A 16,160-nucleotide genomic window follows, 5' to 3' on the forward strand; every position below is an offset into this window, starting at 1 on the left:
CCACATTTTCCCTTGCTTTGGGGAGGCCTCATGTCAAGGCTGCACAGTGATTTCCACATTTCCCCAGAAATTAACATAAAATCTATTTGTTAGTTGGGCTCTGCTTATTTAAACTTTTAAAGAGAAGGTGGTTTATGGCACAAGATTAAAGCTAACAGTTCACGCTGACATGACTTTCTGAGAGCAACGGTCACATGGGAGTCGCCTACGTGACCGTGGAGGCCCTGCTGATGGTAGTCCAGGGGCTGCTCTTACTCCCTGCCACCTTGTGGAGGACCTGGAACTGTTTACGGGTGACAGCTTCCCAGGGGACGCCCGTGGACACAGTAGGGAAATGAGAGCAGAGGGAGATGCTGTGGGGTCGCTGTGGCTGGGTGTCTGCCAGCCTGGCCTCCTGGCGTGGACAGGGCTGTGAGTTCCATGCCCTCCATGGCCACGCTGGGCCCAATGCAGCAGCACGGGGAGGGGAGCCAGGCCCGGGAGCTCCCACACCCATCCGCCAGGTCAAGAGGCACGGAGGCCTGGGCCTTCCCATGGCCAGTCCCGCTAACCTCTCTGTGGTCAGGGCCAATTCCTGCCACCACGTCCAGCACCCAGGCCCTGTACTCAGCCTCCTCAGGGCCCGCATGGGAGCCTTGTGGTGGCCAAGGACACCCCATTCCCTCAGGCAGAGTGAAGCGGGAGGTACACCCTGAGGTCATTGTCCCCGCCCATCGAGGACAGCTGGCTCTGCACCCCTGGGGTACCACAGGGAAGCTTCACGAGTCACCCAAGCCACTTCCCCACCATCCTGCTGACTCAGGTCTGACCCCGCGTCCAGCAGACCCCTCTCCTCCTCGGTGTTCTGGTCTGTAGTTCGAAGATCCCCCACAGCCCCTGGTCAGGGAGAGGGTGGCACTTCCCGCCTTGGGGGCCCAGGAGGGCAGAGGGATCCGAGGTTCTCATTCTCTCTAGATGTGCTATTTCATCTTCTCAATCCTGTTCGTGTCTGTTCTTCTGGAAGGAGAAGCTCTCCGAGAGGCCCCTAGGCCGAGAGGCCCCTTCTGGGAGGGGCCAGAGGGGAAAGAGCAGGTCATGTGCAGAGGGCGGGAGAGAGCTCTGAAGGCGGGGCAGGGCCCTGGGTTGGTCCTGGGTGGCACAAGGCACAGAGGACACCAGGGCATTGTAGAGTTCCTTGTAGGGGTGTCTGCCTGGGCAATGCTGCCCCCCAGTGGCACAGCCTCTGGCCAGACCCCAGAGCAGGGGCCCTCCTCCACTCCTTGCCAGTCGCACAGGGTCCTGTCTGCCCCAGAGGGCATCGCAGGGCAGGACGGTGGACCCAGGTTCCAGGCCCCTGCCCCCTTCGAAAATCGCACATCACCATAGAGCCAGTGAAGATGGGGTCACGGGAACCACAATGACTTAAATTACACGGTATCTCCGCTTCTGTCTCCCACCCGTGCCTGCTCGGGCCCTGGTGCAGGTGGGCCCGGGGGGTTTTAAACTGTGGGCATGAACAGTGTTCACCAGCTGTGGGGCTCTAGCTTTCCTGGGGCACTGTGTGAGCCAGCCCATGTCAGCCCACGTCCCATCCCCGAGTCCATGTGAGAGGCACACGGCGGAGGCCAGCCGCCGATGCCTGGCAGAGCTTGTGTGAGGTGGGTGCCGTCAGGCCCCTTCACAGAGAAGGGCTTGTCCTGAAACCTGGGGCTCCCACTCTTCAAGCACATGCTATGGGCAGGGCCTGCCGTCTACGGAGCGTGGTGTGCCCCGCCAGCCAAGAGCTGTTGGGTCACTCTGTGGAAACGCTGCCCTACCCCCAGGATCAAGGGACCTCAGAATGCTGCTCAGGGCGGGGGTTCTCCTGCCTTCTCGGGCTGGGGTGCCACTGCAGCCAAATGCAGGGCCGAGTGAGTTCCAGACCCCAGCCTTCCTTGTGCCGAAGGTGGGGGTACCACCATTACCGGACCACAGGGAGATGGAGGACCAGCCAGAACCTTCTCACCGGGCTCAGAGGGTGCTATGTGCACAGGCACATTCTGCTTCCTTCACTGCCTGCCATCGTGGAGGGCCCTGACTTTTGGAGAAGCCCTCAGCAACCCGAGGCTCTTCCTACGTCCTCCAAGCAGCTTTTGGAAATAGGGAAGGGAATATTCCAAGAAGCCAACAGGACAGACTTCCCATGGGCCTCCAGATGTTACCCTTGTGTCAGAGGTCTGCCAACAGCTGGGCTTGCATCCCAGGCACCCAAGGAGAGCACGGCCAAGAAAGGGTTACTCCAGGGACTCGACCAGAAGGAAGACCAGTCACGGTGGGATTCAGAAAGTGGGCAAGGGCGGAAACAGCTAACAGCATACGGAAGGGGGCAGGAGGATAGGAGGCAAGAGGACAGGGGAGCAAGAGGATAGCGGGACAGGAGGATGGGGGCGGCAGGAGGACGGGGGAGGCAGGACAGAGGCTGGGAAGAGGGGAGCTGGGCATGTAGGCTAACAGCCCTGGGCTCCGTGGGTCCCCTCGCACGTGCCCAACATCGTGGTGGCTGTGCGGCCTGCTCCAGCACAGAGCCCTGCAGGCCTGCAGGGGCCAGGCTTACCTCACATTTGCCCCGGAGGCCAGTCTCCTGCAGCCGAGACCAGATGCTCTGGATCCTCCCAGCGTGCTCAGGGTGGCTGGTGGTGCTCCCGCACGCACACTGGTGCTTCAGCATCAGCGTGTCGTACACGAGGCCTGCAGCGGACAACGCAGCAGCCACGATCAGAGCGGCTGGCAGGGGTCCTTGGCTGCCACCCACCTGCCCTCAGACAGCGGCCCGGCGAGACAAACCACTACGTTCCTAGGAGTGACAGAGCGGCCTTTGGTGCACTAGGACCACTTGTCAGAAAACTCCCAGTGTGCCAGAGGCCAAGGGGAGCTCCCGGGAACGGAAGGAGACACGGTTGGCTGCTCATGGCATGTGCCCAGGGATTCCTGGGTAGGGGGAGCAAGTCAAGAAGAAAGAGGTGAAAAGACACCCCACGCCACTCCCTGTGCCCTCAGCTTGGGGTGCCCATGGGTGCCCTCCAAAACTCAGCTTTTAGTCCCAGATCCCAGTCCCTCTTGTCAGGGAATAGCCTCTCTATGAAGCCGTGTGCTGGGCCGAGTCCTATCTGAGCTTCTGGGGCTCAGAAGAAAGATGAGACTCAGTTCCTACCCTGAGAACCTTCCAGAGTGACTGTGACAGTGTGAGCACACATACAAATAGGCAAAACCAGGGTATTCAAAATTGGCACAGAAAGGACGTCACCAAGTCCAGGAACTTGCAAGTCCTGTCCTTGGGGACAGGGCAGAGCTGCAATGCGCGCTGGTGCCCCTTGGGGAGATATGGCAACTGGGTCACCCTTGGGGGGGAATCGTGGCTGGGCTTTGCTGCGCAGGGAATGGGGACCCCGCCCCCTGGACCAGACTGGTTGAGGTCATAGCTAGGAAGATGCTGCAAAGGGGGAGGGAAACTGTGTGTCTGGAGGCAAGGCTGGAGGAAGGGGGAAGGGCAGGCGGGGGCCATGTGCACCCCTACAGCTCCCCCTAGGACACACCCATGTCCTGTGCCCCTCCCACAGTGTGGGAAGTGACTGTGGGGCCCACAGGGCATTTGCCAGGAGGGGTGTCCATTGCCCCTGCTGCAGCACTGTTTGCAGTCCCCTTACACATGCTCCCCGAGGGCCAGGTGGGTCTCCGTGAGCAGGCATCTGTGCCAACACCTGCTCTTTCCAGCCCACAGAGGTGGGGATATTGTGTGAGCACTGTCACCAGACCCACCATGTCAGAGGTTGGGGATGGGGGTGCCATCACTGACCACAGGGGAGTGGAGCTGAGGCCACGCTGGACGCCTGGTCTGAGAGGGCATCAGTCCCAGTACCATGCCCTCAGTCCCCGGGTGCTGGGGGAATTCTGGGTATATCAGCAAAATGCAGTGAGGCAGAGTGGACATGTGGTAAAAAAGATAGGTGGTCAGGGGAGGCTCCTGGGACCCAAATGCAGAAACTCACCACCAGTGCACAGAAGACACGTACACACGAGAGGCTGTTTGGTGGTTTGTAATGGCAACATATACCTATCTCTGCGTATATGCATGTGTATACAGAGCACATGTGCACACGCGCTTAAGCAACCCAGATGCCCGTCAGTGCAACGAACATGGCATTGTCACGTGGCTGGAACTTCCCAGGTGACAGCATATCACTTCCGCGATGGACGGGACCCTGGGGACGAGTCTGCAGAGCTAGGGTACAGCGGAGCCAGCTAGGACACCCTGCAGGATGCAAGGCAGCTCTGATGATGAGCTGCGTCCGGGTGCATGGACACCCCAGGACGGGGCAACCCCAGGACAGGGTGCAGGGGCTAACAAAAAACACACGAGGACCACTGAGCCCTGTCTGCATGAAATAAATGACATCTGTGTCCAGCTGTCCATCTGGCTCTGCAGAGAAACAAATCTGGAAGATTTAAACCACACTATTACTGTAGACTACCTCTGTGGGATTAGGAGCAATGGTCAATTTCTACATATTTTCATTCCATTTGTTCTCTTTATAATGAACTCATACTGGTTTATACATTTTTTAAAAAGTAACAATGCAGACGAGCCAAGATAGTACATCAGCAGAAGAGGAGTCCCCTGGCCGGGTCCCCCTGGGCAGCATGCAAGCAAGAGGGCCCCCGGGGGCCTTCTTGGACCCCATGGTGGGCACATTTTACGTGGCACTTTCCTGCTGTGCCCACAGGAACAGGGGTCTCTCTCAGGGACGTGTCCACCTCAGGTCTCCTGATTCTGCCTATGACCCTCTGCGGCTTCCTGGTGTTCTTTCTGGAAAGCCCTGGTTTAATTTCTGGTTAATTACAAATGATGATTATCTCTTTCAACAGCTAGCAGAGAGAGCTTAGCCATATCTGGACACCATGTTACGGTGGGCAGAAAAATAGGATGTCTTGTACTTTGTCCTGTTACAGGGCTGCCGAAGGAGGAGGAAACCATTCTGTGTTTAGAGCACTTTCTCTTCCTCTGTCTCTGGCAAGAAGTATGAGCCAAGAACCATCTGCAGAGCGTCCTGCTGGCCTCTGTCCCGGGCCCGCTGTGGCTGGGCTGCAGGGACCACCTGACTCAGAGCGGGGAGCCTCAGACCCACCTACACAATTCTGGTCCCTGACTGCAGGGGTGTCACTCTGTAGGCAGGTTCCTCAGGGCTCCTGCAGGGTGGGGCAGGGAGGGCACGAGGCAAGAGCCTGGGGGCAGCTGGGCCATCCTTACACCAAGTGGCCTCACCCACACAGGCTACCTGGGCCACGTGGGCAAGACCCTTGCATGGAGGTTTGGTTCACAGAGCAGCTGAGGAGAGAGGACACGCTCACTGTCCCTGCTGCACACAGACGGGAAGCCACACAGTCGGCCGGCCACGCTGGCCCACCAGAGGGCAGTCTCTGGAGGGAAAGGATTCTCTAGCAAAGGGGAAGTGGGCTTTGGCGCCCATGAGAGACCACAGCATCATGGGGAGGGTGAGTGGGAAGGGCGCCTCAGTGACTGACACAGATGGTCCCCCAGCCAGGGGGCGGGCCAGGCGAGGGCACAGGTGGCTAGCTCTCGGACCCATGCAACCCCTAGCCTCTGGATGGCGCAGCCCCAGAGTGGGCCTCCCGTGTCCACTCCTGCCGTGAGCCAGTGTCACCTGTGGGTGTCAGCTGGCCAGTCAGACGGGGTTGCCCCAACCCCACGCCCTCTGTGCGCATACCTGTGGTGAACCTCGGTTTGGCGGGAGGCTCCTGCACAGACATGGGGAAGGTGGCCGATGCTGGGGAGGACTGCGCCCGGGAGAGAGGCCGGTGGCCGCCGAAGGACACGGGGATGCCCGCGGCCTCCATGGATGCCTGGTAGTTCCTCAGCTGGTGGATCCGCTGCTGCTCCAGGAGGAGGGCTTGCTGGGGGCAGAGAAGACACGGGTGTTGGTGGCTTCCAGGAAAGCTCCCACCTACCAGCTGCAGAGCTATGTGGTCCCTTCCTGCAAACCACATGCCCGTTTGTTCACTGGCATGTGGCATGTGGCTCGAAGCATGTCAGGGCGGCTGGTCGGGATGGGCTGCCTGCTGCCCACGGAGATTCCCCCGCCTACAGGCAGCCCTCCTGGGCCAGTCTGCTGCTGTCTTGCTTCAGACCAAGAGGACCTGATCTGCATGCCCAAAACGCACGTGAAGAGCACATGGTGTAAACGCTGACTCTTCCATTTGGTGCCACGGTCTGCTCCCTGGCCTCTCCCCATCCCACAGCTCCCCACTCCAGGGCAGAAAGACTGCAGATGCAGCAAAGAAATGTCTTGCTCAGGTTCCAGATGCCCGGGGCCCTGCTGGCCGGTTTTGTGGCCAGGGAGGGGATGCGCGCGCCGCTCAGAGGAGGTGGGGACCCAGATGGACAATGCCCAGGATGTTAGCAGCTTTTCAGCTAAAATAACCAGGGGAAAAGGAGGTGAATTCAGAAATAGTTTTTTGCGAAAAACTCTTTTTCAAAAATTGTGTTTCTATGGGAAGAGCATAATACCACAGGGACCTAAAACAAGCAGTTTGGAAACTAAGGGAGCTCAGGTGTGAAGAGGCAGTTTGGCGCTCGGAGCAGGGACGGCCTCCTTCGAATGTGGCTCGCGGGTGCCACCCTGAGCTCGCACGGCTCTTCTCTGCCCTGGCCACAGGCCAGTGGGGAACCACAGGAGGCTCCAGAAGGGGTGTGGAGGAGTGGGAAGTGCTGGGTGGGGCCTGGAGCCCCCTACTGAGGTGCACGTCCCTGTGAGGGGCAGAGGGGAGCCCGCCCAGAAGGGCCCCGAGGCAGCAGGGGCCGGGCTTACAGGGAAGGCCTCCCCGGAACGGTGAAGGCACTGTGGGTAGCAGCCTAGGTGCCAGGGAAGGCACCGCTCCTCCACGATCCTGGCCTTTGTTTCCGTGAACAGATCTTGTCCTTTTGCAAGACGACAGGGCCCATAGCAGCTGCACAGGAAGGGAGCCTCTCAGCCCCGCTGCCTGATATTCCTGCCTTCAGGAAGCGGAGTCAGGGCAGAGCAGAGAGGGAGAGAGTGGACCTAGCTGCCCGAAACCGCCTTCCCGTGCTTCTGCTGATGGAAGCCATACTGTGGGGCTCACACTCACTGCCACAGGCACCGGACTCTGCCTGACAGCGCCTCTCCCTGACGTCCGGTTTCCAAAGCATCAGCGGCCTTGGCTTGTGCTTACAAGGACCACCACATTCCCAACAGGGAGCTCTGCTCATGATTTTTCAAAGAATACAGAAACTAGGTGTCTCTACTCACTGTCTTGGGGTTATAGCAAAATAACACTTTTTCTCTAAACAAATGCCGATCACTTTATCTAATCTGCAAGACCAGCCCTGAATGTTCACTTAAGGCTGTTCCAATATCCTACAAGTATCCTGATAATGCACTGAATTCCACATAGGCGCTCAGCAAGGCCCGCCCACCACCCCAGGAGCAAAACCCCACACAGGTAGGCTCCCAGGACGGCCAGATGGGCTCAGAAAAGCATAGTCAACACCGGCTGCCTGCAACATCCCGCTCTGGGCCGCGGGAGCTACTGTGCCCATACACAGCTCTGCTCCTGAATGAACATTATGATCAAATCCTGCGTCCTGGGTACCCCTGGATCTTGGGCCCTGCTGGCCAAGAACAAGCAGCCTCCCTGGGGCTTCCGGCTCCCTGGCTGGCTGTCTGAGTGTCCTGCAGATATGGCAGTTTTACTTTCCACTAAATTGATAAATCATTCATCAGATTTATTCATCAGTCTCTTGTGAGTTTGGTTAATATGTGTCAGTGCCTGGGACTGGGTGTCTGTGTCACTGTTTTTTCAATCTATAAAGTTGGTTAGTACTGCTCTTGGGCCCCCAAAGACCCTGCCTACCTTTTTTTTTTAAAGATTTTTATTTATTTATTTGACAGAGAGATCACAAGTAGACAGAGAAGCAGGCAGAGAGAGAGAGGAAGGGAAGCAGGCTCCCCGCTGAGCAGAGAGCCCGATGTGGGACTCGATCCCAGGACCCTGAGATCATGACCTGAGCCGAAGGCAGCGGCTTAATCCACTGAGCCACCCAGGCGCCCCCCTGCCTATCTTTTTGATCAATTGAGAAATCAATCTACCTCCTCCCACCTTTGATGATTACGCCAATCCTACTATCAGTCGGATTTATGTGAACCTACAGTTTTTACATCTGAAAGACAGCAATCTCTAGGGACTCTGGGGCTGGCATTTGGCTGGGTTATAGGCGCACGGATAGCCATAGTGGACAGAGGGCCAGTAACATCCAGTATTACTAAGGTCAAATAGACTTCAAACCGCAGCCTCATATACCACCCAGGGATGGATGGGCAAAGATGCGGCCAGGCAGGAATGGGGGGCTCTGCAGCATTCACAGACTGCTAGCCACAGAGCGCTGGCCCTCAGGGAACATGGGCCACTGTCTGAGGGCCCATCTTGACCCTGTGTCCTGCGCCTGTCTGTCCTCTCCCACCTGGCCTGGCCTCAGCCAGCACGGTCACCTGTCTGAAGAGCAGCTCCTGCTCCGTGGGCTGGCGCTGGCCAGACTCCGAGTCCCGCGGGGGCTCTGCCTCCTCCTCGTCACTCTCGATGGGCTCCTGCTTCACCTGCACCCCAGCCAGCGCATGCGGCTCCTTCTGCCCTGACAGCCGGTCCAGGTAGGGCTCCTCCAGGAGGGCCTGGTGCTCACGAAGCTCCTCCTCGGTCTCCTCGGGGTGGCTCTCGGGCTGCCGAGCTGGCTCGCTCTGTTTGGGGATCATCTATAAGGCAGAGGGAAGGGAAGAGGGCGACAGGGATGAAGGGACAGTAGAGGGGCATCACAAGGTCCAGATCTCAGAGCAAAGGGATAGACGACCCCAGGGGGGTGCTGCAAACCCCAAGCTAAGGCCCATAGCCTGGGCACTGAGGGAGTCTGCCCTACCCGGGGAAGGACAGCCCTGCGCTTGCTGTACATCTGTGAAGGAGGGGGCGGGTGGAAGATGTCCGGCCGGGCTGTGCTGCCCTGTGGAAGGTGGGAGCAGCTGAGCACCTGCAGGCTCACGGGAGGGGGCCACGCAGCAGCCTGCACACAGTCTGTGGGTCTGGCCCCAGGGCAGGCGTGGGGGAGCAGGGTGCCGCGGCCACTGGAGGTGACCCTGCGTGGAGGTCACCGGTCCTTCTGCTGACCCAGTGGAGGGCTCCATGGGGCCTCGGAGCTGACCCAGCAGAGGCGCCCTCCCCCAAACAAGGAAATCATGGCCGTGGGAGCTTATCGGATACACTTTGTGGTGGCAGGTGCCAAACTGTGCACATGTAAGTCCCCTCAGGAGCTCCACAAATGTGGCTGATGGCTTGTGACCCACCAGCCATGCTGTGAGTTGCCCCAGGATGTGGAGGGGCTTACTCCCATTGGAGGGACCCTGGTGGGGCCCGGGGAGGGTGCTGATGGCATTGGCACCCTCTTGGAGGCCTGGGACTGGGAGGAGTGTCTGCCCCATCCCCATGGCATTAGTTCATCAGCAATGGAGGCAAACAGGCGGATTTCTCCGTCGGGATGGAGCTGGCTGCCCATTGACCTCAGCTCGCCTCCTGCTTCTTCCAGGAGCAATGCCGGGTGGGATTAGAGCCGAATGTGTCAAAGTCCCAGATGGTTCTGTTTAATGCCCTGCGGTGCTCACTCCTTCTTCTTGTGTGTTTTGTGTGTCAGCCTGGGCTGGGAGTGTGGGTCCCTCCCTGCGGCCCCAGGAAGGTGCTGCAAGATGGTGAAAGCTCAGAGGCGGGGGAGCAGGTGGAGTGGGAACAGGGACCCACGTGCTCCCAGAGCGAGTGTCCCTGGCTCCCTCTCTGGCCTTCTCAACTTCCTCAGTAGATGAGGGCATCTGAGCAGCGACCTCCAGGTCCCTCCAGAGGACTTAGGATGCTCTGGGCTTCCGTGAGTGCCAGCTCGGCCCTGTGAGGCATTTCCGGAGCTGGGAAGGGCCGGCCCCACTGTCCTGGGAAGCGCTGGGCAGGAGCAGGGGCACCTGAGTGGCCACTATCTCCCTGGAGCTCGGCGCCCATCCCGAGGTGTGGAGAAGCTCCAGCAGGGGGTCTTGGCCTCCAGGTGGTGGTACAGAGGGAGTCAGGTAAAGTCGAGGCCACAGTAGCGGCCTCCCGTGATGCCGAGTGCACGTTTCACCACCGGCCATGTCCACGGGGGTTCTGGCTCCACCGCCATACAGCCTCCTTACGGCGTGGTGACAGGCAGAGGTCTCCCTGCGCCTGCGAAATGCGGTTCTGCATCTGTCAGCCAGGTCATGGGCTCGCTGCTCTGCAGAGCTGGTTCGGGGGTGAGGCTCCTACGGGCAAACGCAGCCGCAAACTGGACACACAACCAGCTCGCTGTCCTCCTTTGGACCTTTGGCGCCCCTTTTACTGATGATGTGCAGACAAATGCAGGTCCACAAGGCCGGACTGCAGTTGGGGCCAGTATGGGAGTTCATTGGACATGCTGGCGGTCTGCCCACCCAAACACAGGGGCCTGAGGTCTCGGGTTCACAGCCCAGCCGCCGCAGGACTCCAGCACTGTGTGGTGCTCCACAGCTAGGGCAGGAACCACGTGCTCAGTGAACCCTCGGTCCTGCAGGGGCGCAGACGCTGCCAAGTGCTCTTTTCCAGCAGGAAGAGGAAAGCCTGTCTGCCGCAGCACGGTTCCCACCCCACTCGACTCAGACCCACTCAGGGGCACTTCTAGACGTGGAGGCATCCCTGCCACCTCCCAGCTGTAAGCTCTGCCCATCTGGTGGGGGCATGCATTCTCCAGAAAGTTCCTTCGCCTGGCAAACCTTTATCAAACACCATGGCACATCAGGCCCCAGGCACTAACAACCAATGCTGGCCCATGGCTGAGGGGCTCCAGCCAGAGAGCACAGCCAGTTCTAGCGTCCATCCTTCCTGCTCATAGAGGTTACCGGCCCCACAGCAGGGTTCCCTCAGCCAGGGACTGTGGGAAAACTGAAGCGGCTATGTTAAAAGGTTGGGGCTGGACCGAAGGCTGAGGTCTCCAGTGCACCCTCAGCAGGCTGGGAGGGTGGGTGGTCTCAGAGCTGCCAGGAACTGGGTGCTCCCACCATTGGGCCGGGGGGAGCCCCTCAGGGACAGCAAGCCCCGGCATAAGGCAGACACACCTGTACTCAACAGCACGAGATAACATCACTGGCTCCCCGAGATCCCAGGAGAACGTTGCACAAACACTTCAATCACTTGCTGTTCCCTCTCATAATCAATCATGTAACAGAATCCGGGGAAATCACCCAGTTTCTAAATCATTCTTTCCAAGAACTCACCAGGAATGAAGAGGTGTTTTCTGTCTTCCTAAAACCTCCCACCCCATCAGTCAGATCAAATTAAGAAGCCACAGCCATGCTAGGAAGACGGACGTGAACTGCCTTTGACACTGGGAGTGAACAGACAGTCCCTGTCTTGCCCACAGGAGGCAAGTGCCTCTGCCATCCCCATGAGGGCTGTGTGTGGTGGCCCCCTGCTCCCGACGGGTTCTGCACCCTCTGCCCGGGGGCCATGGACACTCTGGGCATCTGGCCATTCAGGACCCCGCTGCCGGGGTTGGGTTGGGGGGGGACTGTTTCCTCATGTGTGTCCCTGTGACCCTGTCGTGGGGACCCTCAGGCCACAGCTGGGCTGCTGCTGGTCCCCACCTTCAGGGAGTGCAGCCCAACTTTGGGTTTTAATCACCAGTGTGTTTAAACATAACAGCTTGCGGCTGCTCCCTGCTAACAAGCGGCTGTGGGAGGGGCTTTCGGGACCACGCAGGTGCGCACACCTCTGAAGGCTGTCCTGCACACTATCCCCTCTGAGGGTGAAGTCCCACCGGGTGGGCAGGTACAGGTGCGGGGGGGCTTGGACAAGGTGCTCTTGGGGCTCCGGGCGGTGGACAGCTGGGGGCTCCCTGTGGGGGTTTGCTCACGGAAGGGGAGGGCCCTCCAGGAAGTCAGGGGGACATGCTGAGCCACACCCCCGCCCAGAGGCCCCCACCAGTCCTGTGCCCACAGACCCACCTTGTTCATGTGCAGCTGCTGCTGGAAGTGCTGCTTGTGCTTCTCCAGGAACTGCTGGTGCTGCTGCTGGATCACCAGGTGCTGCAGGGCCGGTGCGTTCTGGGGCAGTGGGGCCGACTGCGTGCGCCCCAGCGGGCGGTGCTGCCGCAGCTTGTGCACAGACGGGGACACGCGCTCTGTACCCACCAGCTGCTGTGCGTGCAGGGGCAGCGCGCCCAGGCCTGAAAGACACCAGTGGGAAGGTGACACAGGTGGAGAGGTGGCAGGGCATATGGGAAGGTCCCCCACTCCACCCCAGAGCCCCAGGCACACACTGCCAGAAGCCCAGAGAGTGGGCCACTGGGAGGTGGCCGTCCCCTGACACCCAGGCCCCTGCCATAAGTGGGCATCCAAGGGACAGGGTCCGGCATGGTGGGCCCACCCACGAGGGGCCCCACGACAGCCCTCCGGGAGCCCTCGGCCCTGGGAACGCTGGTGTCGGTCTGAGCAGCACCGCAGGCAGCTGGAGAGGTTCGGGCCACGCTGAGAATGGTGGCAGAGGTTCCGGTGGCCTGGGATATTCCAGAAGGCTGTGGACATGGCTCTTCCCTAAGTGACCCAGAAACTAAGTTGTAAGGGAATGAAATGTCTTTAGGATCAAATCTTTAAGGGTCTCTTCAAGGGGTCACCTGATGCGCAAGGGGGACAGTCATGCTTATACAAATCCTGCTACGTCCAGTCAAGGTCAACACCTTTCTCCAAGTGTTCTGCCGGCCTGCATGCCTTCGTGCTGCTTCACCAACCTGCGCCTGGACCGCGTGCTTAAGAACCCAAACTGATACACAATCTTGTTCTAATCTGTATTTGAGTCTTATTTTAAAATGCAACCTCTTCGGGGGACTCAGGATGCCAAACGTTTCTCCTTCTGTAAGCTTTTTGTACATCTGGGTTTTTACTTTTGCAAACTGGGTTTTTTTTCTAATGAACCCTTGCCCTAATTTTCTAATAAACCCAAACCCTACCTGATTGCCCACTGCCTGGAAGCCTCAGATGGATGGACACAGGCTCAGACTGAGGAGGATCCAGGTCACAGGGTGCCTGCCTGGGAGGGATGGCACGTGCCCGAGCTCAGCAGCAGCCGGGCTCCCTGAGAACACGGCCCCAGGAGCCTCCCGAGGTGTCCCCAAAAGGCAGGTGCTCCTGCCCGTGTCCTCTCCGGGGGCTCCAAAGCCCCCCCAGGAGCACTACAGTCTTGGTCTTCCCCTTATCCCGTCACGGCTGTGGCGATTTCTAAATGCTGTACACAGATAGAAAGCACACACAGAGAAAAGACCCAACCCTCACAAAGCTGTCCCTCACTAGCTGTTTGAGACGTCTGTCAACTTTGTCCCCTAAACCGCCATCACCTTCTGTCCGGTCCACTGTTTTCTGAAAAGAGAAGTCACCATGAATTTCATTATCTGTTCAGCTACTAAATTAAAGTTAGTAACACAAAAGATTGACTCATTCCCTGCCAAGTTTTCTAGAAAAGCTAAAAAAAAAAAAAAAGAAAAAGAAAAAGAAAAAAAAAGCATCCCCCTAAGGTGGTGTTTTGGAATTCTTCCCGTTGATGGAGGTGTCCCGAGCAGCAGCGTGAAAAAGACTGCCACAAGGGGCTGCACTGACGGGATCGGAGGCAACGTGGCCCTGAGCAGGTCCCCCTCGGACACGCAGCTCCCTGAGCAGATGGCCCTTAGGCCTCCGTGTGCACTGGGAAGGAAGGTGAAGTCGTGAGGGGGCAGCAGAGCCATGCCTGGCTATTGGGTGGCTGGCCCCACGCCCCCCAGAGAAGCTTCCCTGGACTCCAGGGCAGGGACCCAGTTCCCCAGAGACTGAGCATCCAGGACTGATCACTGAGCAGGAATGAGCTGCTCTAGCGGCCCAGCATGAGTGTGAGCCCGCCCACCTTCCGGTGCTTGCTGCCCTCCCCAAAGGGTACAGGTTCCTCCTTCATGCAGGGTGGCTCTGAGGACATGGGCCACTGTCCCCATGGGGACACGGGCAGATGGTGGGAGGACCCCAGTCCGTATTTCACTACGGGCCTCCTGGGGTGTAAAACCCCACGGCCATCCCCCCAGGGACGGGTCACAGTGCAGAAAACAGAATGCCCAACCTACTGGTCAGGTGACTTCCAGTTGGCCCTTCAGGTCATTTGCAAGGGTTTCTGATGACAACCATTATCTGGCTTTTGGTATATATCCTAAAAGATTTTAGCATCAAACCACACTACACTGAGACCAAATTTTGTCCTAGGCAACCCAGCCATAGGCCGAGGCCTGTGTTGTGCTGAGCGCTGTGTAGGGGCAGAGCCTGACCCGAGGCTCCTGGACCCTCTCTGGGCAGGGAGGCCAGGCTGCCTGGGGCCTTTTCCTGAGCACCTGGCCAGCTGGAAGGCTGAACCAAGGCTCTGTTCTTCCTACCCACAGCATGGGCGGAAGTTCCTCTGTGGGAGGACTCTGGGAGTTCTCTGGGAGAGAGCTCACTTAGCATCACAGACCTCTGCTCCTTCCAGTGGGACTGGGAGGGTGGCCAGCACCCCCGAAAGTCCAAGTTGGAGCATGTGATCCTAAGGACAATGTTAACTCCTGGCACTGAGCCAGCCATTCAGGCTTCGAGATGTGCTATGCATAGCACTAACTGGTGTGAACTGGTGAGTTCACAAAGGCACCACTTAGATACCCCCACAGATATGGGGGTGAAGAGTCAGGCTGCCCTGATGTTTTGGGCCCAGATCTGAAGTGCTGGCCTTCGTACTATGGAGATCTGGTTAAGTAGATGAACTCACACTGGAAGAGTGACTCATGTGGCCTGGGTCCTTAAAAAACCATCTGATGAGTCCCTAGCCCTACACACCACAGTGAAACTCTTTAAAACCCTTCGAAGGACAGTAGGGCAGGCGAGACTTGGGTCTAACTCGTGGTTTGCAGTTCGGGCCACACGTAAGCATCACAGGAGCATTGCAAGAAAAGCTGTGTGTGGCAGGGCCTGCCTGGACCGTTCGGCCTTGCTGGAGCTTCTGGGGGCCTGGCCAGGGCCAGGGATCGCTGGTTAGGTCCCAGGTGCAGCAGCGCCCACAGCCAGTTGTGCTCAAGCCCCTCCTGGGATTCATGGTTTTCAGGAAAAATGAGGAACCCCGGGGGCATGTGATCACCGCTGCCAAGATCGGCAGAGCCCCTATGCTCGGAAGGACGACCACAGGTGAAGGCTGCCTGTCTGCCCCATACCAGGCTGGGGCCGGCCCCGTGAGTGACCAGAGGCTAGAACGATGCCACACCCAGCAGGTGAAACACCTGTTACCTCCACTGGCCTTTCTCCCCCCACTCCCCTAACACTCCCATGCAAGGTCTTGGCAATTCAGGCCTCCTCCAGGAAGCCTTTCTTCCTTGATGCCCACCCCGAGCGCCCTGTCTGGACCGCAGCTCTCCGGGCCCGTGGGGGTCCATGTCCCCAGCGCCTGGCCCAGAGGAAATGCTGGGCTGAGGATCTGTGCCCTGGCCATATAAGGACCACATCAGGTGGGCTGTCTGGACAACAGGAGTGCACAGTGCTTGGCAGATAGGGTTTCCTCCTTGGGACGGTGGTTCCATCTCTCCCCCAGCCTTGGGGAGTCAGAGGCCCAGCCTCTGGGAGTGCTCCAGGGTGCACTGCTCTTCTCAGAAGATTTAAGCAAACTGTTCCAGCCGTGCTGGGGCAGTGGGAAGCAAGGAGGTGAGGGCCACTTGGGGGTCCTGCTCCAGAAGGGATGTGGCCCTGTGACCCGTACCTTGTCACCCCCCTAGACCCAGGCCAGCCTCTTCTCCCCTGGGGCCTCTGCTTCCACCCTTTATGGGATGGAGCTGCTCTAGCTCAGACTTTCTGTCTGTCTATCATGATTATCTGCAAGGACTCATGGAAACTCGGGTCTGCTGGCTGGTGGCCCTTGGAAACCCCGACTTCCCCTGGCTTCGACCCCAGAGCCGTTGGCTGCAGGCCATCAAGCCCGAGCAGTTGCCGGGAGTGGGCTGGCCATGCTGTAGAAGACCAGCGCTTGTTGTGCGGGAGGAAGGTGAGCAGGAGATGAGCAACGTCAAA

The 16,160-nt window shown here is 58.8% G+C and overlaps 1 protein-coding gene across 5 annotated transcripts in view; it reads right to left on the minus strand.

Moving 5' to 3' along the window:
- The window catches only part of HDAC4 (histone deacetylase 4), a 288,242-nt gene that overhangs the window by 42,837 nt on the left and 229,245 nt on the right, over positions 1 to 16,160 (minus strand). For all 5 annotated transcript variants that reach the window (XM_044241969.1, XM_044241967.1, XM_044241968.1 and 2 more), the window contains 4 exons: positions 12,072 to 12,292; positions 8,541 to 8,798; positions 5,742 to 5,928; positions 2,573 to 2,706 (listed from right to left, as the gene is read on the minus strand). In XM_044241969.1, the coding sequence (XP_044097904.1) occupies positions 2,573 to 2,706; positions 5,742 to 5,928; positions 8,541 to 8,798; positions 12,072 to 12,292 (800 nt within the window). The remainder of the gene's footprint in view (positions 1 to 2,572; positions 2,707 to 5,741; positions 5,929 to 8,540; positions 8,799 to 12,071; positions 12,293 to 16,160) is intronic.

The sequence above is a fragment of the Neovison vison genome, chromosome 3 (assembly GCF_020171115.1).
Source record: "Neovison vison isolate M4711 chromosome 3, ASM_NN_V1, whole genome shotgun sequence".
NCBI lineage: Eukaryota > Metazoa > Chordata > Mammalia > Carnivora > Mustelidae > Neogale > Neogale vison.